Below are 21,834 nucleotides of genomic sequence, written 5' to 3'. Positions count from 1 at the left end.
AATTGTGTACCTTATATTAAACATGTATTATTTTAAATACTTACAACAGCTTTACAGAGTAATAGTCTACCCTCTTTGTATATTTAAGTAGATTTTCAGAGAAGGGAAGCGCAAGTCACCTGTGGGAAATAGTAAATGTGAGTTTTGGCTTTCTCCAAAAGCCACACTGTTTAAAACTAAACTATCTCTCTGGAGTTTGGATGGGAAACAGTATGCTAAGGGTTACTCTTGGTGTCTTTCTTTCCTCTTTTTGTTCTTCACCCAGCTTTTTGAGTTATTATTGATTAAACGTATTGTTCATATATACTATGGTTGACTCTCCTTCATGCCCTTCATGGAAAGAAACGTGTTATAAATAAATCATGCAGTATATATAATATATACACGTATGCATTTGCCTAATGATTCATGGTCTCAGTGAAAAATACTTGACAAGTGCCAACCACACACAGAACAGCCAGGGTTTCACTTCTCATTTGCCAGCGCTAAGCGTGAAGCAGCAAGGGGTAGTGGAAATTGCGCTGCCCCGAGAGACCCAGAGGCCCATGTGCAGGCCCAGCCACTCGCTTATTCTGTGGCCTAAGGACAATACATTTACTCCCTTGAACATCAGGTTGCAAATCAGTAAAATGGGGAGACTACTTCTTAGCCTGCTGTTTCACCTGGATAACAAGAGATTCAAGTGTGGTTACAACTGTGTACATATGTTCTACTTTGCAGGGTATTACACACATTTAAGGCTTTCTAATTATATTAATTTCTCTATTCTACCCTTCATGTCTCTTTAATCCAGAGAATTTAAATGAATTCAAAAGCCTGACCTGGGCCTACCTTTCCTTTTTCTTCCCCTTCTGCTTCAGTCATATCATTTCTTTCCTTTCTCATCTGGGAAATTCTGAGTTTTCAGAATTCCCATCTGGGAGAAGGGGCTTATGGGAAAGAGGCCTGTATACCAGAACCACCCCAGTCATATTTTGATTTTCCTCTTTGGAGCCTTGTATATTTGCTTAAACTGAGACACATATGCAGACATATACTCAGATATGAGCCTGAGCACACTTCACGTATGGCCTGGACATACACAAAGACAGGCCTTCAGGCTACTCAGATTCTAACGCTGGTACCTGTGTTTAAACAATCACATACACACACAAGAGTAAAGAACTCAAACAGCTATAGAGTTCCACATCAATGTGCATATCACCCTTGCAAAATACACATTCTTGCCCATCCGGATATGACCACACAGGCACACCTCCTCTTCGTACACACAGACACAGCCAAGAACACATAGAGGCATGTGCACAAATATATGCATCTACTTTCACTAGCACATTAAGACCTAGACACACACCCAGGCATGTTCAGCAACTCCAGCCATACTCAGACCAAACTATATACTCTGAAACACTCAGGCACAAACACATTTCTGCACGTGGCCGCATTTCCAGTTCTGACAACTGTATTTTCCAAATGTCCTCATTGCTTCCTTTGATGCACCATTCTGAGAAAGCTGCGTGAGTGTGCTTTTCTGAGAACTCACCTTACCGTGACCCACCTTAATCCGAGGGGCATAATTTTCAGTGAGAACATCTACTCTTTCATAAATGTGGTCACAGAGCGATGCCCAACAGGAAGAACAGTGTGTGCTCCCCACCTTGAATCATCTCACAGTCCCCTGAGGGATTCACTGTCTCATCAAACGATGCTCATTTAATGCAGAAGAAACCTTGGCTTCAGCTCCTGTCATGTGGTCACCCTGGCTGCATCAGTGCATGTTGTCCCCAGATCGTCAAGAAGTGCTGAGCTCCAGAGGCCATCCTGCCCTTCTTGCACCCCAGATTGCTCATTATGAGACCGGGAAGATGGACGTCTCTCCCCCATTACAATAAGCACCACTTTCAACCAAATTATTTAAATGCCACCTTTATGACTGTCATACCTTAGTAGGCAATATATTTAAAATGACATCAAGTGACAAAGTGACAAAGTGCATTTTACACATTTGCTTGAAAGACAGTAGTTAAATAATGCATATTTCCAGCATATCGCTGACAACCTTATTTAGTTCAAGGTTTATAGGGAAGACGTGTAAAATGAGAACTGAGTTTATAAAAACCAAATATATCAAGGACTATTAGTTAATAAATAGAACACGCTAAAAAAATGACCAGGATTTTTGTGAATATGTGTTACTCAGGTTTCCTTAGGAAACTGGTGCAAGGTTTTAACCTTTGTAAGGACACTGACTTGAAGTGGAGGGAGGATCTGAATCATCATCGTGTAGAATTTAAATTGTATTCAGTAGAAAAGGGAAAAGTGAGCAAAGGCTCAGTTTAGTTGAAAGTACCACTACTGCTGTGTTTTAAGTTGGACACAGTGTAAAATACAAGGTGCTTTCCATTCCAAAGGCTCAGGTGAAGAATTACGTCCTTTTCTGATGTCACAGGGGCCAGTGTCTTAGTTATAATTCAATTGTGTGGAGTAACAGTTGAGTTGACTGTCTCTATCATGAATACCTTAGCTGAGTTGGTTAAACCATCCAACTGGGTGGAGATTCTGTATTTCAGCACAGTATTTACTCCCTTTGCACTGTGAACCCCATGAGATCAGCAGGCCTGTGTATCTTGTGTACCACTGAATCACCTTCCCTGAGTGCAGTGCCTGCCATGTTGCAGTTGAACAAGTAGTGAGTCCATGAGGCAAGAAGCACTTGAGGAGTATTTGATCCTCAGATGGGGGTTGTTGCTTCATGGTGGCTGCTTTCTGCATCCTCCGTTCCTTCTGGACTCCACGATTTACCATCCAGCAAGGCTTTTCTGAGTCGTCTCCAAAAGATGTGCCGCCCCAGGACACTGTCCTCCCACTCCAGGTAAGTGTTCCTGCTGAGAAGGCGATACAGCTCCACCTGCTGCCGGAGCAAGGACTTCTCCAACTTCTGCAGGACAATGAAGATGATGCCGGCATGACTGCTCAGAAACTGCCAGGTCTGGGCAATCTCATACTCAAAGATGCACCAACGGCTCTGGATGAAATGATGGGACACAACAACAATAACCTTGCGGCTTTTGTGGAAACCTTCCTGGATGATGTTGGCAGCAATGGCTACACCAGGAATAAAGTCTCTGTAGTGAAGGCAGAGCTGAAAGGGGGGCACTCCCTCCTCCAAGTTCTTGACCAACTCATTCCTCACCCAGTCCTCATCCTGGCTCGAGTAGATAACAAAGGCATCGTAGGTGCACTCACCTCGGCCATACTTTTTGCAGCCAACCAGAAGCATCAGGTGGAAATAGAACTTATAGACCAGAACTGCTACCACAGATACCACCAGTACAGAGAGAACTGACACGCTAATGATAGTCTTGCTCATCTGACAGGTGGCATTTCTAAAACTGAGCACAGACATACCCTGCATCTCGAAAGGTTTCGCACACATCATTTGCTCAGCTCCCGCCAAGAGATTTCTGTGGTCCTGGACCCACTGCAGGAAACCCATGTGTTCACAAACACAAGCAAACTCATTCTGGGTAAGATTTAAGGAAACTAGGCTACTTGGTAAATACTGTAGTTCTTGACTCTTGGCAGCCACTATATGATTAAAACTGTGATCCAGAATCTGGAGAGGGAGATGTTTATAAGAAAGTATATCCAAAGAAAAGAGGTTGTTGTGACTCATATTCAGCAACTGAAGTTTAGGGAGTGAGCCAAATGCCTCCTGGGACACTTGTTCTAGTTGACAGTCAGAGAGGTCCAGGAAGGTCAAGTTTGTCAAGTCTGTGAAGATATTTGGAAGGAAGTCATCCTCAAAAGTATTGCCAGCCATTTTCAAGACTTGGAGGCTGACCAAGCCTTTAAAGATGCCCCGGAAGGCAACTCGTGTGTTAGTATGAGAAATATCAAGGTAAAGGAGGTTTTTGAGTGATAGGAATACTGAAAAAGCACTGGCCTGTTTCAACTTGGAATTCTGGAAATCCAGATATTCTAGTTGTTCTAAGCCCACGAAGTTTGTACTCATGGTAATAACATCGTTGAAGCTCAGATCTAAGTGTTTCAGTCTGGTTGTCCCAAAATCATTGTGATGACAGCAGCCCTTAAAACTCAAGTCATTTCTACTGAGATCTAGAAACTCAAGGAGTGGTAAATCAATATCAGTAAAAAGGGATATACCTTTGTTGTTAGTGAAAACAAACTCTTTGAGAAAGGCAAGCTCCAGTATGGGAAAATGTTTCAAGTAACAACGAGTCAATTTTAAGTTTTGCCATTTGAAATCTTTAGGAGGAGCTCCTAACCTGCGCAAACGGAGATTCACCAGAGAAATTGTAGAAACATTTGCCAAACAATCCAAAAAGCCAAGGTCATCCTCTGGGAAGTCGTCGAAGTATGCTATTCGGAATTCTTCAGTAGTCAAATTGCACAGTCCCTTTAGGGCAGATTTGTCCAAGTTTGGTATGATCCTTTCATTTTTAAATTCTCCCAGAACCAACCGATTGATTCTTAAACCAGCCAGACCTTGAATACAAGTTTTCATTATATCTGAACTATTAAAATTACTTCTCAAAGTCAGTTCACGGAGCTCAATTTTTTCAAAGGCACCTGGTTCAATAAAGTCTAAAGGGTTGAGGGACAGATCTAGAGCGACTTTGAATGCGGGCATCTGACGTAGAACCTGCGTGTCTCTATGAGAAATATTTTGGATGTTGTTATTGGAAAGGTCCAAGTGCTCCAGGTTAGTCAGGTTAGAAAAATATTCGGGTAACTTGAAGGAATTGATGAGATTGTGAGCCACATTAAGCTCCTTCAAGGTTTTCAGGTGTCCAAGGGGCAAGACCTCCAGAGATGCCAGGTTTATCTCCACAGCCACCAGTGTCTGTAAACTTGACAGTCCGGAAAAAGCTCCCACGCCTAAACTCCGTATAGGGTTTCCCGTCAATATCAAGGTGGAGAGATGGTTTAGGCCTTGATATGCATCATCTGCAATCATTTCGATTTCACACCTACAGGAAAAACAGATACAGATTATATGTTTATGATGGATAGAAAGCCCCAAATGGAAAAAACATCCCCAGTCCCCTAGCTTTGACATGCCATATGATTGTGGTAGGCAAAGACATCAAACAAACCAATGAGGGCATGAACAAATAAGAAGCTTCACAGCCTTGGTATTAGCATACTAGTCACAATGACAATCTGGTTTTTGTCATACTAGGTACACATGTTAAGCAGAGACACCACATCCATCAGTAGGAAATCAGTTAAAGATCAATGACTGGAGCACATAAAGAATGTATGGCTGATAGAGTATGTAATAGCCTTTGGATCGACTTTTGCCATTCCCTGCCACAGGTAACTGATGGTACATCTGATCGGTACAGATGATACACATAGTTGTTAGTTGTTAGGTAGAATAAATGACTGATGAATATCAATTTCCAAGATATAAGAAGGTATATACCTAAGTGCCACAGATACCCTTAGTGCTGATGAAAGGTTGTAGTTATCACAGGTAAGTGCTAGTAACAGGTGATAGGGGTGAGTTTTGTGGAAGAAAAGTCTGCTAAGAGAGGCTACACCCAGAGAGCAGAATCAGACAAAAGGGATCAAAGCAGGTTTCTCTGAGGACACTTAAGTTGAAATTTGTAAGATGACTAGGGATTAACAAGGGAAGGAAGCAAACACAACAGCAGATACAAAACCCTCAACTTAGAGGGCAGCCACCATACAGGGAGCAACCATGAGAAACGGCTTCTTCGTCTGGAGTACAGAGAGAAATGGGGAGGGGTGTGAGATGCGGTTATGGAGAAAGGAGGTTACAATAAGGCCCAAGGCTTTCAGACCAGAAAAAGGATTTTGAATATACCCCAAGTGAGATGGGAGCCATGCTATAAACAACATTCATCAAGGTGTCCAGGACATAAAGCTTTTATCCAGCCAACAAGCAGGGAGCTTATGGTCAACTCTTCCTGGCGCAGCAAGTGCCTGCCAGTCACAGTTTGCAAATGAGCCCTTTCCAATTCCAACCAAATTACATTTGTAATGGTCCTGCTTGCCCTGTCCCCTTCAAGAGGTTCACGGGCAATAAAAGCATTTCAGTTCAAGCTTTTATTGTTGCTTGGTAACGGGATAGAGTGTAGTGGGTGCAGTAGAGAGGACAATGGAAGACAGATCCAAGAAATGTACGTTCTGGTGTCTCCGCCTGTCCTTTCATATTGCATGATCTTGGGAGCTCCTTTTCCCCTCTGCCACATTTCTAAACGAGGCAACTAAACATGGTTGTTTCTCAAGTTGGTTTTAGTTACATGATTCCATAGCCCACAGTCTTGTGTATATTATCACTCTATGCATCGGGCAAGACTAGAAGAGTCTTGCTGTGTCTCTGTCTCATCAAAGGCTGCTCACCACTTTAGAGAAATAGAGTGCTAAGATGAAGAAAGCATTGAACTTGGAAGCAGGAGATGTGAATTTGAATCTCTGCTTTGTAGCCAACAAGATACATGACCATAGATAAGTTACTTAAACTCTCCAAGCCTCAGTTTCCTTGTCTATGAAAAGAAAAAATTATATCAATAGGATGGAAAAAATGGCTTCCTGGTCCATTGCAAAGCATCCTTAGAGAACTAGTTAAGTTACTGTATGTGAATATTGTAAAGCAATAGGAATAGGCAAAGAATATCCATTATACTATCATTTGTCCTTGCCCTAATTCAGAATATCTTACTGGCTAGCCAGAGGGGAAGCTTGAGCACATATTTAAGGCTCTGAGGGAAGTTTCTTGGGTAGGTGATGAATCACAGATGAATTATAAGGGACACTGTTTGATGAAAAAACTACTTATTTTAAACAAGGGGAGGGTTGGTCTGTTGACCTCAGTAGAGTTCTTGACAAAATTCTTAGTGAGAAAGCCAAAGTTTAGAAAGTCATGAAATGCCATAATAGTAATAATGCTTTATACTTACAAAGTCTCCTTTATTAAGGTTTTCCATATATATATATATATATATATATATATATATATATATATCATATTAATATTCATTATCACATTGAATCCCATGGGGTAAGTTTCATCATTTCTATTCCACGGCTATGAAAACTAAGACTCAGGGGAATGAAGTGACACGCCTCAGGCCATGTGGCTGTAAATGTTGGCGAGGACCTAGCTTAGGTCCTCTGACCCCACAGGGCTCTATAAACCACACCACTGCCTTTAAAACGCCCAATGACATGCTCTATCATGAAGTTGGAATATGAAACATCAGGTGCTCATTCTTCTACAGAGATATCTACTCTAGAAGAGTGTTTTAATACTATGCTGTTAGTCTTTATTAGGACTTTCCATAATAAAAAGCCGTGTATGAAATGCTTCTCTATTTTTTCACAAACTGTTAACAGAGAATACAGTTCATTATCTAGTCCACCAGCTAAACAAAGTTCACTATTTTTAATAAGGCTCCTAGCCAATTTTAAGATTCGGCCCCCCCTCCCCAAATAACGATAATAACTGAACCTGCCCTAATGAATGATAGAGTCCCTGCATCAGAAAAGAAAATCTTAGTCACTGTTTACTGGCCACAGCAGATGTTTTCCTCTGATCTTGTCATCTTTCTCCTTGTGTCACTTGTAGCTTCCTAATGCACTATCCTCTACTTCACTTTCAATATTCCAGACATTATTTTAATCCTACTCATGAAATTGGTCTTGACTATTCAGTGCAAAAAAGACCCCTTTCTGAAAAACACAATGTGTTGCCTCTCGTTTGCTTATCACCTAGTGTTGTACGTTGCCACACTTATCTCATGTTCAAAATCCAAAATCAAAATCAATGATATTTGTTGAATGCCTATTATGTGCCCAGCACCATGCTCAGGATTTTAACAAATTAACTCTTTCAAGTGGATATACCCTCCTTCATAGCTGGGGTTAATTATATATCAATGTACTCTTGTTTCTAGAAGAGCGTTCAACATATAGCAAGTGGCCCGTAATACTTGCTGATGAAAGAGTTTGAGTCAATTTCCTCTCCTGACTTAAAGGAAAATTCAAAGATAGGATTATCCTTAGAAACTCTCTGGTTTAACTAGTCATGTCCACAGATTTTTATCTGTGAAACTGAGAACTGTAGATAGCAGGTAGCTTGCCCAAAGTTGTAGAGCAGTTAAGACATCTATTGAATAAATGAATAAGTGAATGAAATGATAGAACAATGAACATTTTACCTTGTGCAGTGTCTAAACACTCATTCATTACCTGGATAAATCCAGCACCTGCAGCTCTGGGAAGCTGGAAAAGCTATGGTTGCCTAAACACCTCAGGGCGTTAAAGCTCAGGTCCAGTGTCTTGACTGATGTGGAGATGTTACCAACGATTTCGTAGAACTTCAGCTCCACGCACTGGTAAGTGATGTTAGGAGCCACCTGCAATGACCATACATTAGAAGCAGTGTCTTACAGTATACACTGCAACAGACCTTTCCCAGCCTAGGCCAGAGTCTGAGAGGCCTCTAGTGCAAACACAGGGACCAGTCAGTCTTCTTTCATCCATCCTCATCCATCCATCCATTTATCTACTCACTTCATACTTCTAAAACATCTTACTCTAGATTAAGAAGAACACCCACCATGTACCCAATATCCTAACCCCTACTATAATAATAGCAGCAGTTAGCAAGAAGCAACAGAGTATAGCGATGAAGAGCTGAGGCTCTGGAATCCGAAAGCATGGGATTTCACCTCAGCTCTTCCATGTGGTTTAGGGCAAGACTTTGTTTTCTAAGTAACACCCCGTTTTATACAGCCTGGGGAGACTGCCAGTCAAAGTGCCCAGACCTACCTTAGTCATAGCCCAAGTTTTGTCAATTGCTTCTGCCCCTTGACTTAGTGACATTTGAGCAGGTGATACAGAAATGGGAAAGAAATCTTGGAAGTGCATGGACTCCGATGGTGGAACCTAGTAAATAATGTCAAGTGCTTTACTCAGCCTTGGTTCCTGTGTTAGTTTCTATTGTATTTTCTCAAATACTTTGTAAGCCTCGTTCTCAAAAATCCCGTTTAATTTCTGAATTCTCTGAACACACAACCCCTGACTATTTAGTCAGGGGCACTGACTTCTTTTCTCTTAGATTCTCAATGTTTTTTTAAAAAGGGGCAACAAAACACAAGAGTCATCCAGTATGAATGAATCAAAATTATACCTATTTTTTGACAGATCAGCCAAAAAAAAATGTCTTTTGGCGTGCCACAGAATTGTAGTAATTAGTTTATGTGTGCCGTGAGAGGACAAGGTTGAACGTTGCTGTTGCTTAAGCCAACTAATTCTGACTTTCTGTTCTTAACACCAACAGCATCTGTTAAAAGGATTAAATGAGATAAGGTATTTAAAGAGATTATCTCAAAGCCAATTACAGCGTAAATGATCAATACACATTACCATTTACTATTATTAGTTGTTATTAATTCTTTACTATATACCAGTGTATTTGTTGTTATGTGCTTTAATTTAATTTTCAAATAAACTTTCTAAAGAAGAATTCGGAGATACAAGAGAAGATGCATAAAGTCTCACAGGGCCCACGTGCAGGTCCTCACTCTATTCACGTCTGTTTAAAGGTTAACGGGAGCTTCCCGGACTACACTGTCTCCGAGAGGGCGGTGCCGGGCACTCTTCTCTTACCCTCTTTTATCCTCTTTCATAGCAAATACCCCCGTCTAACATTATGCCGTCCACGGGATTGCTCCAGATTATTGTTCATCTCCCTTACCCAGTTGCAAGGTTTGACGCTCTTGCTCACTGCTGTGTCCTCAGCACTCAGAACGGTTGCCTGGAAAGTGGCCGATGCTTAATAAATATTTGTGCAGTAAGTGAACGAGTAACTGATTGAATGGAGGTGTGTTTAAATCCCAGTTGTAGGCATTTTGTGTTTAGTGTTTGGAGCAGTACAAAGACCCACGCGATGTGGCTCCAGGCCTCAGTGAACTCACAGTCTGGAGTAAGGGTTAACACGGGAGCACAAGTCACACTACTGAAAAGGGCCAGTAAAGCAGGCTTGAAAAATATTTCCTCGGGCTCAGAAAACATAGGGATCAATTATGGTTCAGAAAATAAGGGAGATCAGCTCTGCGTCCAGGGATGGTAGAAGGCTCTGAGAAAGAGATGATTTCCAGGTGGGCCTTAAAAGGATGAGCGAGATTTGGATACACGAGAAGAGGGAGAAGGGAGAGCAGTGTGAGTACGGAGGGGGGAAGAACTGGGTCGTACCAGCCGGCACGTGGACGGAGTGGTGAAACCCTGAGCCTGAGGGGAAGCCAGGTCTGGATAAGGAGGCCCTTCTACTTTTTCTTGTGGACATACTTTTAAATCTTTTGTCACAAATTGTGCGACCACTGTGTGCTAAGAACTGAGATACAGTGATAAATAAAGCCCAGCAATGACCTTGCCCTCTTACAGCTTCTATTTCAAAGGGAAAGAACATGAACAAATGAGCAAATACACATAACACAATTAATGCCCCTTTTTATTGCAAAATCATAAACATGTAATTCTGTACCATAACAATATCATACTGAAGCATACCATATGACATTTTAGGAGAAATGTTCAAATTGCTGTCTTTGGTAATAATAAATAATAAAGCCACACTCAAGCAGGCGTTACTTCTGACAGACCCTGTGTGTGTGTATCTATACATACACCATTGTGTGTGTGGGTATACACACCATTATATATATATAATACACACACACACACACACACATACCATTACATATATCTATATAACACACCTATATGTATATATGTATATGTATATAAAATGGTATGTTATAAAAAAACAGAATGGCATGAAAGATTAGAGGCAAATATTGGGATGGGGAGCTAATATTGGAGATGAGGTGATCAAGGAGGACTGCCCAGAGGTGGTGACACTGAACAGACATCTGAATGAAATGAAGATTGAGTCATGAAAAGTTGTAGGGCTGCCCTGTCCTAGGTGGTAGCCACTAGCCAGTCACCCAAGGCTACTGAGCATGAGAAATGTGGATAGTCTAAACTGAGATAGTAAATGTAAAATATATACTAAAGGCAGTACCAAAGAAAGAATGTAAAATATCTTATTAATACTCATAGTTTAGTATAAATTACATGTTAAAATATTTTGAATATATTGGGTTTAAAAAACTATGTTTTAGTTAAATGTATTATCTGAATTAAGTAATGTCATGAGGCCTACATGATATCACCACTGGGCAGCACTGATCTGGTGGAAAATCATTCCAGCTGGAGAAAATAGCCAGTCAAAGGCCCTGTGCTAGCATACGGTCCTGATAGCAATGGAGAGTTACTGTATTTTTAAGGAGGGTAATTTGTTAGAACCAAACCTCAGGAAAAAACAGCTGCAACAAATAAATAACAAAAGAAAATGTTCAGAGTAGATTAAAGGAAGGGGCTATGGACTCGGGAGAGTAGTCCCCATTCAAGAGTCAAGGCCAGGGGAACTGAGGACCTGCCCTAGGTTGGCACTGAGGGCAAGGGCAGGCGTTGGAGACAGAGAGACCATAAGGCAGAAGGAAAGGGAGTACCCAGAAATGGGTATGATTTTATCCAGGGGTGACCCTGATTGAAGGATCTCTTCCCCTCAACCTAACAGCAAGAGAGTCACAGAGCAGGGGACAAGGTGTAGGGCTGTGGGCAGGGAATTGGGGAAATAGAGGACTCCAGGATAACAAATTCACCTGTTACACACTAAAGTCTATTTCCCCCAGGCCCTTCACTTCAGGACTCTGGCTGGTTACAGTTTTATAGAGTTCCTGACCCCGCCAACACCCTCAGTCCTCTGACTCTTTGGGTGTTACTATGGGATTCCAAAGCAATTGCGAAAACTAGAGATCCATCATGAATGTGATTACGAAACAGCTGGTTGATGTTTCACAAAGAAAGAAAACATTGCATTGGCTAACATTTTATGTCTTTTCTCTTTCTTTTTTTTTCCCACCCTCTCTTTATTTCTCCCTCTTTCTCTATTTATCTCTCTCCCTTTTTAAGTCTCTTTTCTTTTCGTCCTTTGGATAGAACTATGACTAGGTTCAGAAGTATGAAATCCACTTGGAAAGTTTCTTTCTACGAAAAGACAAAAAAAAAAAATCTCCCAGAGATTGAAAGGGGCAAAGCGACTGCTTAAAGCTGAGTACAGACCACCAGCAGAAAGAAATGACAGGAAACAGGCGTCTTCCAAGTCTTTCCTGAAGTAGGTATCATTCCCATTCCTTTAGAGATGGGAGAACTCGTCTCAGGCAGGTTTTATAACTTTTTCAAGGTTACACAGCCCAGAAACCTAAGAACAGTGACTTTAAGCAGGTCCATCTGATCTTAAATCTTAGATGAGACAGGGGATGAGCTGCCTGTCAGTGCCTTATAACCAGGTTTATTTGGTCCCTGTGGCTTCTCAAGTCTTGAAGGTAATTCGAGACCTTTTTAGAAATGAAACTAACCAGGGCATACAGTGAGACGTTCTGGGCAAAAGGCAGTTTTTCAGAAACGAGACAAAGCGCACAGGAGATGAACGGACCCCGAACACATACCTGCACGTAAGGGTCCCAGCTCTCAGGCCTCAGGCAGGAGAGGAAGGCCATGGCTGGGATCAGAGTCCCAGCCAGGCGGGTGGCAGACATCATCCCGGCATTTTCTGCAACCAGAACCGGCTCTGCGAAAGCATGACGAGCTATAACTGCCTTCCCCCGGGGCAGCCTCAGGGGCACTGCTCTCTTCTCTCCCTCAATCTGGTGCCCCAGAGCAATTAATGTATTCAAAGCAGCGCTGGGCTAGGGGCAAGAGGAAGTGAGAGTGGCAACCTTAGCATTCTGGACTTTTGTTTCTCTAATATTTCTCTCCCCTTTCTTAGGAGGGGAAGTTAGAAAAAGAAGCAAGTGTCTGAAGACCAGTGGCAGGACGAACAGCAACAGGAAGCTGGCTCTCATCCCAGTAAATCACCTGATCTCTCAGCATTCGCGAACTTAGGAAAGCAGTCAGACTGGTCCATCTGTGTAACTGTTTAGGATGGTGGCTTTCCTATAAGGTTTCAGTGGTGGAAACTTTCTGTATTCCTTTACTAGGGCTGCTATAGCAAAGTATCACAAACTGGAGGGTTTATACGACGGAAATTTATTGTTTCCACACAGATCTGGCAGCAAGAAGTCTGAAGTGTCAGAGGGGTTGATTACTTTTCAGGCTCTCTCCTTGGATCGTAGATAGATAGACAGCCACGCTCTCCCTGGGTGTGCACGTGGTCTTCCCTCTGTGTGTTCCTGTGTCCTAATTTTCTCTTCCAATAAGCACACCAGTCATACTGGATTAGGGCCTGATTGTATGACCTTATTGTACCTTTAACTGCCTTTTCAAAGACCCTATCTCAAAATACATCCACCTTCTGAGGTTACATCTTTAGCATATGAATGGAGGGGGTGCACAGTTCAGCCCACAGCTCCATCCACCCTGGGAAAGAAACTCCTGTCTGTGCAACTGATGCAAAATAAAGCTCCAGGGACACAGAGTTTGAAAAGTACAGAAATGGAGGGAAAAGATTAGATTGAAGAATCAAGTGTACTGAAACGAAAATCCAAGATGGGTTATTTATGCCCTTATGTCATTGGTCAAGGCATGTGAAGTACCAAGTCTTAATTTCTGGTCTGAAGAATGGAATAACAATTTTAATTATAACAGAAGCTGAAATCTATGAAATTCATAGACTTAAATCCATGTGACAGGAGTCAAATGATAGAAGCCACTAAGCCTTAGTTTTTTGGTCTTTAAAATGCAGATAATCACATTTGTTTTGAATGATTGTAGTAAGTTAATTTACATAAAATGCCCAGTCTAGGGCATGGTTCATCTGTATATCCCATAAATTGGTAGCCATTGTGATGATTAAAAATATGAATAAAATGGGAATAAATATGTATGTCCCTTCAAGGATTGTCATGGAATTAAATAAATGTATTTGTAACGCTTTTACAACAGTGCGGGGGATGTTGCAAGTACATGTACATTTCTGTTAAATGAGAACATAGTTTAAAATGCAGACGTTACTGGTACTGTGTCCTAGATAGTTCTATCAAGATGTCCTGCGGGTACCCCAAATCCAACATATCTGAATCAGGTTGTGAGGGAGCATGTCATAGGGGACTGGGCACCAGCTCTTGTAGGCTTCTTCCACACAGCTGTATGATTAAGCTAAAAGAGTCCCCGTGTCAAAACTTTGCTTTAAGGGTTCATTGAGACCACGTTAGGGTCTCAGAGTAGTGCCTGGCCCACAGTAGGTGCTCAATAAAATTTAGTTGTCTGGAAAGTGAATGCCATTTGACATCCACATAGTCACCCGAGATGGGAAGCTCTTTGGCTTCCTCCTTTCTCTCATCACATGTATATTAACTATATTTTTCTTATTTTCTGTATTCTTGATGCTCTGGCACGGGGTCTGCTGAGGATAAACTGTCCCTCCCAGGGCTAGCCCATTCATAGAGATAGCAAGTGATTTCCCTGGAGTGAACTTTCATATGCAAACTAACCAATCCAAAGCCCATGGCTGAGCCACCTCCTCCATTTGGCTTTAATGCTCTAGGAGGCAATATTCTTCTGCCCTTATCATCAGAGGGCCAGGTACCAGGCAAATATAGAAAGCTCTTAAACCGCCCCCACCCCCACCACAGAGCCTGCTAAAATTATTCAGAGTAGCCAATCTTAGACCTGCTTACCCTGTCTTTCCTTGCCTTCCCTGCAGAAACCACAATAAAGTCTCCTGCCCATGCCTCGCCCTCTCCCCTTCTGCCTCTTGAGGACCCCCAGTGCTTCCCCATGTGGCCCTGCATGGTGTGGTGTGCCCCCTCCTCTTGGGAACGGTGAGTAACAACCTTTCAATGGTAATCATTACTTGATCTATACTTCTCACCACACCCCAATAGTAAGACCTACATTTTAAAACAAAACATTCTACCAAGTGAATGTTTTTATAGAGACTTTTTTCTATAAAATAATTCTAAAATGCCCATCTTTATTTCAATTTTTATTACTCCCCTTTCTTGTCTTAGGTTAGCACAATACACTGTTGTTGATGGGTTGCCCAGGGACCAGACTCACCTCTTCCAGTGTCTCAACTCTAGCAAGCCACCTTTATCCGGAAATTAAAGCTATCTTTCTAAAATGCAAACTGACTTACCGTAACAATAATATTATAATAGTGTTCTGAGGCTGTGCACTGCCCAGACCTCAAGCTTCTTGGCCTACCCCCAGCCCACTACACACACACACACACACACACACACACCCCACTCCACTTCATAAGAAAAGAAAGTGTGTTATTTCAGGCCAGACATAACTAGCCCCTGTAACGAGGACACAGCCCTTAAATGAATAGAGTAATATACATGTGTAATGGTGCAAATCCTCTTTCTTCTTGCATTTGAAAGAAAACCCTTTGACAGTCAAGATGAGGCCTGAGAGAAGGGGTTCAAGACAATCTCCTAGACTGTGTTTTATGAGATAGTACTCCATGATTAAAAGAATTTGTGCTAGTCTAACCTTGTAAAGAATGTTCATTTTTTATGGGATTACCACACTGCCGTTTACTGACCTGAATCAAAGATATCTTGGCTCTGTGTGCCTCTTCCAGGAGATGGGCTATGTAGCAAATACAAAAGAGAAACTTTAAGCCCTGGTTATTTGCTTTGGTCGATGGACCCACCACTGCAGTGTTACAATGAGATAAGACACCAGGGATTGGCTACCATCCTGAGCCCATAATTTCCACTGCATTACAGTCGTAATGACACCTTGGGCACAGTGTAGAGACTCGGCCAAGGGCATGGGAAGCAACTCGGTTTTCTAGAAACCCTCTTCCTGTGGGGCGAGGTCGACTCAAAACCAATCATCCTGAGTCAGTGGAAGAATCCTATCTTCACCAGCATTCTGGAAAATGTATTCACTATTATTTGGCAGGTACTGAAGATTCAGTACTAAATAATGATAGAACAAAACTGACCTGTGTTAGATTAGGCTAATTGCTGTAATAACCCCCAAGCTTTAGTGACTGAACATAATAAAATTTTATTTCTTGCTCGTTGAATTCTCAGTGAGGAGACTCCTGGTCAGAGGTCCTCTGACAAGGGTTCACGGGTCCAGGCTCTTTGGCTTTCACTCTGCCGCCATACTCAGCGCGCGGCCTCCGAGTCTGCCGCACTGTGTAAAAAGAGCGTGGGCCAGACACACAGATATCAGCTACCCCTGCCCAGACCGGGCACGCCTCCTCTCGGCTCCCACTCCATTGGCCAGAACTAGTCCCAAGGCCACGCCCAGTGGCCAGGGCTCTCTCTCTATCCTGAGTTTCAAGCCTCTTACCTCCACCCGAAAATCATTCACACGTATGCACACACATGCGTGTATGAAAGCACAGAGTCACTGATGGGTAACACTTCACAACACCAATTGTATTCCGTACGATGAAAGGAAACACGCGCCTTTGTTGTTGATCGGTGGGTTTTCTGTGTCACAAACCTAGTAACCCGGAGTATCTGTGAAATGATGAAAGGAAAATAATGAGGGCGCAAACACAACACAGCCTGGCTCAGTGCAATGAGGCCCCCGTAGTTTGGCATATCTAAAAACCAAGTCTGATGCTACCCGACAATTCTACGTTTCACATTTTTTCACATTCTACGTTTCACATTTTTTCACATGTTAACGTGTCTCATAGATGACAATATATGGCCATTATAATTGGCAGAGTTTTTTTTTCTTTAACAATGGCAAATTAAGTAATGGTACTTTTTACAGGCTATAGTGTCTTACACTTAATGAAGAAAAGTTTGTCCCTAAGAGGAAGAGGAAATACAGGCTCTGTTGAAGAACAAAATGGAAACAAATGGTTAGACAGAGAATAAAGGGATCTGTTTCCTAAGGACACCTTAGGGCATGTACTCAACTAATGTGTATTTTGCCTCTAGAAAGGGACATAGAATCTCAGTGGTGCCTATTTTGACCTGTGTGAGTCTCCTTTATCCTTGGATACCCAGTATCAGTTGTGTCTATTAACACGCCATGGACCAGTGTTCCTATGGTCTATAGTATAGAATTGCTGCTCTTAAACAGAGGCATAAAGGGTACAGTATTCTCCTAATCCGTGTGACCAGACTTCCTGTCTCCAGGGCTGGGTCCTCATGTTGAGCACTGCCCTGTGCACCTCAGAAATTTTCTCCCTAATACCCCTAGTACCTGAGGCAAGTGAGTGCACCCCCACCAGGGCTAACAGACTAAGTAATGCCTACTCCTTCCCGTCCCAAAATGTGTGTGATGTTTCCTGTGTTATTTTAAAGTTATGTTGAATTCCCCGTGTCTGTATTGTCTCTCCTTACCAGTAGAATTGAAACTGCATGAGGGTAGAGGTTTGTTCAGTGTCCACAGGTATTGAGTGCATGGGTAGGTGCTTAGTAAATAGTTGATGAATGAATCAACAAATATCTGAATTTGTTTTCACTGTGTAGCTGGCATTTTACAGCACTTATCATCTTTCCATATCAAGTAATGTAACTCTCTTATAAGATAAGGGGTTATTCTAGGGCTTCTCTTTACTTTTGTACCTTCTACTATTCCTTGGGATTACCTGTGCCCCAAGTTAAGCTACACAGAGAAGCAGAGACTCATAGCAAGTGGATTAGGATGAAGGCCCTTGTTGCAGTAAACACCACCCCTTTCCTGGGGTAGAGAAATCCTCTTTCTCCCTTTTAGTCATGACCTTGAGGCAGAAGCTGGTTCGTTATGGCCAAGAGACTCCTGCCTCTCTTCTGTCTCCGTACTTCCCCAATCTCCCAGTGACTCTTTGCTCGTCCATTCAGACCCAGGAAAAACATGCTGTAATGTGGAGAGAGTTATTTTTAAAACATTGAGTTATTTTGTTTACTTCCAAGCATCATTTCCCGATATGACTTATTTTTAACATCACTGAGTTTCCTTAACCATGAAGCAGAAATTACCAGAACCAATAAGGAAGCCACTGTGGGAAACCTCACGGGTGGCCGTCTCTATCATGGACTGCATTGTAGCCCATTGGAAGGACTTTGCATCTTCTTGACACCTGCCCCAGCCTTTCCCAGACTGACATTGTGTCCACACAGTGACCACCTGCCATGCCCGAGAGGGACTGTCTGCCTCTCCCACCAGGCTTTTAGCTCCTTGATGACAGCAGCCAAACTTTGGAAGGTTAATCTCCAATATACTCCATGTCCATCACAGTGCCTGGTACCTCGTAGGAGCGCAAAGCATATTAGTTTACGTCCCCGACTGTGGCAATAACTTGGGGTGATAATAGCAACTGATAACTTCATAGACAGGCTAATAAGATCCAAGAGAGGACAGATTGTATCTGTCACATTTATAGCTGCAGCCCCAATGCCTAGTCACTACCAGGTATAAATTAGTGCTCAATGAACATTGATTGAATAACAAAGAATGAGTAAGTAACATATAATCAGCCTTTCCCTTGACTGTTGGTCAGTCAGATTTCTCCTCTTCTTTGTAACTTCTCTCATAGAAGATGAAAAAATAAATTGAAAAAAGAATCTCGGCCCTTTTTTATAGAAAGCAACCTATGGCAAAACACGCTGAGCTCGTGTCTGCTACAATCCTGTGCTAGACTTGCAGATCGCATCACAGCACATCCTTGTGGACAGCACAGGCTTGTGTAAGCCAGGGCACAGAGCTCTGGAAGGAAACAGGGATGGGCAAGAGCTGGCTGGTTAATAATTCCACAAGTAGCTCTCCTTTTCTCCTGTCTCCCACAGTAGAGGAATCCAGGAATCTAGAGATGATCAGATGGGAAAGTGATGAACAAATATACAAACTGGGCAAACAGACATGGAGCACAGAATAGTATGTGGTGAACACCTTCAGGTTCAAGAGACATAATTTAATCAATACTGAGTGTTGGAGGCGATGCAGGACTCAGGCTACCATTCCTAGAGGGGTTGGCTTACCTCCGCACCCTGCACAGATCCCCAGCTTTATCCCTGGCCTTTACAGAAGTCCTGTGTGTGTGCACCCCCTTCCGCTGCAGACAGCGTCATCCCCAAACTGGTCCACGGACCCTGGGTCCTTCACAATTCTCTTCCTTCCAAGGTCTAGGCGTTATGTCAGCTACAGGATGCAATATAAGTTGTTCATTTTTTCCTGCTTGCCAGTGGGTAAAAGAAAGGGGAATCTACCAACCCCAAGGAGAGGAATGTGGGACAAAGAAACCCTTGTGGAATGGCCATTGTGGGCTAAAAAATAAGAAATAAAAATTTAAAAACATAGACCAAGCGAATGGATGCTTGCATGGTGAAGGAGAAACTCTTTTCAGCCAATTATATTATATTTTATGCTCCTATAAATACTTGCCTCCTTCTTGCTTTGAGTCAAAGTTGGAAAAAGAAAAGAAAAACATTTTCTAGCACCTTGATCTTAGAAGGTTTAGGCACCAGGGAGTAGGCAGATGCAGAGAGAGAGAAAACAAAAGGCTTAATGTGACACTGTGGAAAGGAATTGTGCTTTGGATAACATAAAATGTGTTTAGCATTCTAAACATAAATATTCTTCTATTTTGACTCTGCCCTTCTGATCCACACTAAAGGGACCATGCCTTTCTCATCTTTGTCTCCCATAGAGCTCAGCCCAGAGGACTGTTCAGAGTAAATATGCGTTAAATGTTTCCTGAATGGCACAATAAAGGAATAATCTCAGTGATGAGACATGGAATAATAACTGAAATGCATGGGCTAAGCATTCAATTGGCAATCTCTACTTTTAATACTCCGTCACTGCCTACCTGTGTGCCTTCGGCCAAGTCACTTAACTTTGGTAGCCCTTAGTTTCTTCTATATGCAATGCTCCTTTTAAGGAGAAAATGAGGTGACATAGGCTAAGACCATGACAACTTATATTTTTTGATTTATCTTAATACTCACTGGGGAGTTCTCATTGCTCATGGAAGAATAATATCCAATGCACCTTTCTAATCACAGATAGCTTATTCTGGGTTGATTTCTTCATATCTTACGTCTTTGAGTTGATTTGCATTTCCCATGATTTGAAAAGATGGAAAGTAAATGGCTGGTGGAGTTCTTATTACTTTGTATGTTGCAGTTTAATTCCCACAAACTATTTTCTTCACTAAAGGAGCACACGCCACCTTAACCAGGACTACTGGAAGTAGAGTATGAAGAGGAGGTGGGGACTCAGTATGTCTGGGAAGAAACCTTGTCTTCCAAGGCTTCAGGCTTCGTTCAAAGCTGATGTGCATGCAGTTGTCTGGCTCCTTCTCCAGCGCTGCCTACTCCTAGCCGATATACCCACACATACCAGGTCACAGTGATCTCTCTCATCTTTCTCTGAATTTCTTTAGGAATATTGTCCCGGTCTTTATACGTACTTATCTTTATGGAAAGGCATCTTCTCATAACTCATATCCCTTCAAGAACTCGTCCAGGATAGGAACCTTACTTTGCATATATGTGTATTCTACATAGCACTTCAGCCTGTAGTAAAAGGTAACTCATGGTAAAAATGAAGATGTGGAGAGAGGAAGAGAAGGAAAGAGGGAGGGAGGGAAGGGGGGTGGGTAAAGGAAAGAAGGGAGGGTAAGTTTTTAAAAGTAAAAATTGAAAAACTGCCCTGGCTGGCGTAGCTCAGTGGATTGAGTGTGGGCTGCGAACCAAAGTGTCGCAGGTTCGATTCCCAGTCTGGGCACATGCTTGGGTTGCAGGCCATAATCCCCAGCAACCGCACATTGATGTCTCTCTCTCTCTCTCTTTCTCCCTCCCTTCCCTCTCTAAAAATAAATAAATAAAATCTTTTAAGAAATTGAAAAACTATGCATAACTCTCCCAAAGTAAAATTATTTTACATTACAATATAGCACAATGAGAAGTTCAACAATTATGCAGCTAAAAAAATGAAATCCTCGTTCTCTCCGGAATGAAGTGAATGCACTCTCCATTTCCATGCACTAGAGGCATCTGGGACTGCAGAGTCAGGGCTGCACAACAAAGCTCACCCGCCCAGCTGCCTGGGGCCTCTCAACAGACATTTGCTTTGTTTACGCCAACCGCAAGCCTCTGCTTCTGCCTCTGCCCCTGCCTCTGCCCCAGTCCAGCTGGAGAACACATGCTGGAAGATGGGCCATTCTAAAATTTCTCCTACTCTTGGTGGGTGATTTCCATGAAGTTCCCTCATTTCCCTGTAACTCCTTCACCTTTAAATGTGCTGAAAATGAGTTTGAATTAGACTCAGAGCCATATGGCCAAGCCGAGGGGCAGCATATGGCTGTAGATTGCTCAGTGCTGATCTATAGCATCTTTAAGCTCTCTTTACACAGGAGGCAGTGCTACAGTCAGAGTTCTGTATATCAAATTGCTCTGTCCTCCATGTGGGAAAATAAGACTCCTAGTATGGCATCCACGTTAAAGCTTGTTTTAGCTTTCTTGGTCATGGTGTGGGTAGAGTACAGAGAAATATTAATGGGAAATAAATTGTTAGGGGTAGAGATTCAATCTGTGCCCTTGAACTATGGGCAGCCCGATAGAAATGTGACTTGAAGTCAACATAAACTATGTCTCACCCGCCAACATATGCTGTAGATCAGTCCCACGGAAACACGGGACTTCCTGCTCAACAGTTAATCCAATGAGATGGCAAATGAAGAGACGAGTTCTGTGGTCAAAGCATGGAAGCTAATTTCTTTTACAAACCTAAAGATCTGAAGAAGGGGAGTACAGAGGAAAAGTGGAGAATGAGCTACAAGGAATCAAAGAGGAAGTTGAAGCA

At 42.4% G+C, this 21,834-nt stretch overlaps 1 protein-coding gene across 3 annotated transcripts; it reads right to left on the bottom strand.

Annotated features, from left to right (window-relative positions):
* Positions 1-347: 347 nt before the first annotated feature.
* On the bottom strand, positions 348-12,962 carry TLR4 (toll like receptor 4). 3 transcript variants are annotated; one of them, XM_036022138.1, is made up of 4 exons: positions 12,570-12,962; positions 9,755-9,814; positions 8,245-8,411; positions 348-4,994 (listed from the first exon to the last, which is right to left on the bottom strand). In XM_036022138.1, exons 1-4 carry the CDS (start codon positions 12,660-12,662, stop codon positions 2,732-2,734), a joined length of 2,583 nt encoding a protein of 860 aa, XP_035878031.1. In that variant the 5' UTR covers positions 12,663-12,962; the 3' UTR covers positions 348-2,731. The 3 variants fall into 3 exon arrangements, with proteins under 3 accessions (XP_035878031.1, XP_028385115.1, XP_035878032.1); XM_028529314.2 differs by lacking the exon at positions 9,755-9,814 and having other exon boundaries at positions 12,570-12,961; XM_036022139.1 differs by lacking the exons at positions 8,245-8,411; positions 9,755-9,814 and having other exon boundaries at positions 12,570-12,961.
* Positions 12,963-21,834: the final 8,872 nt, after the last annotated feature.

Source organism: Phyllostomus discolor, chromosome 3 (assembly GCF_004126475.2).
Source record: "Phyllostomus discolor isolate MPI-MPIP mPhyDis1 chromosome 3, mPhyDis1.pri.v3, whole genome shotgun sequence".
In the NCBI taxonomy this organism is placed as follows: Eukaryota; Metazoa; Chordata; class Mammalia; order Chiroptera; family Phyllostomidae; genus Phyllostomus; species Phyllostomus discolor.
The sequence above is the reverse complement of the archived record's forward strand: the minus strand, read 5'-3'. Positions and strand labels throughout refer to the sequence as shown.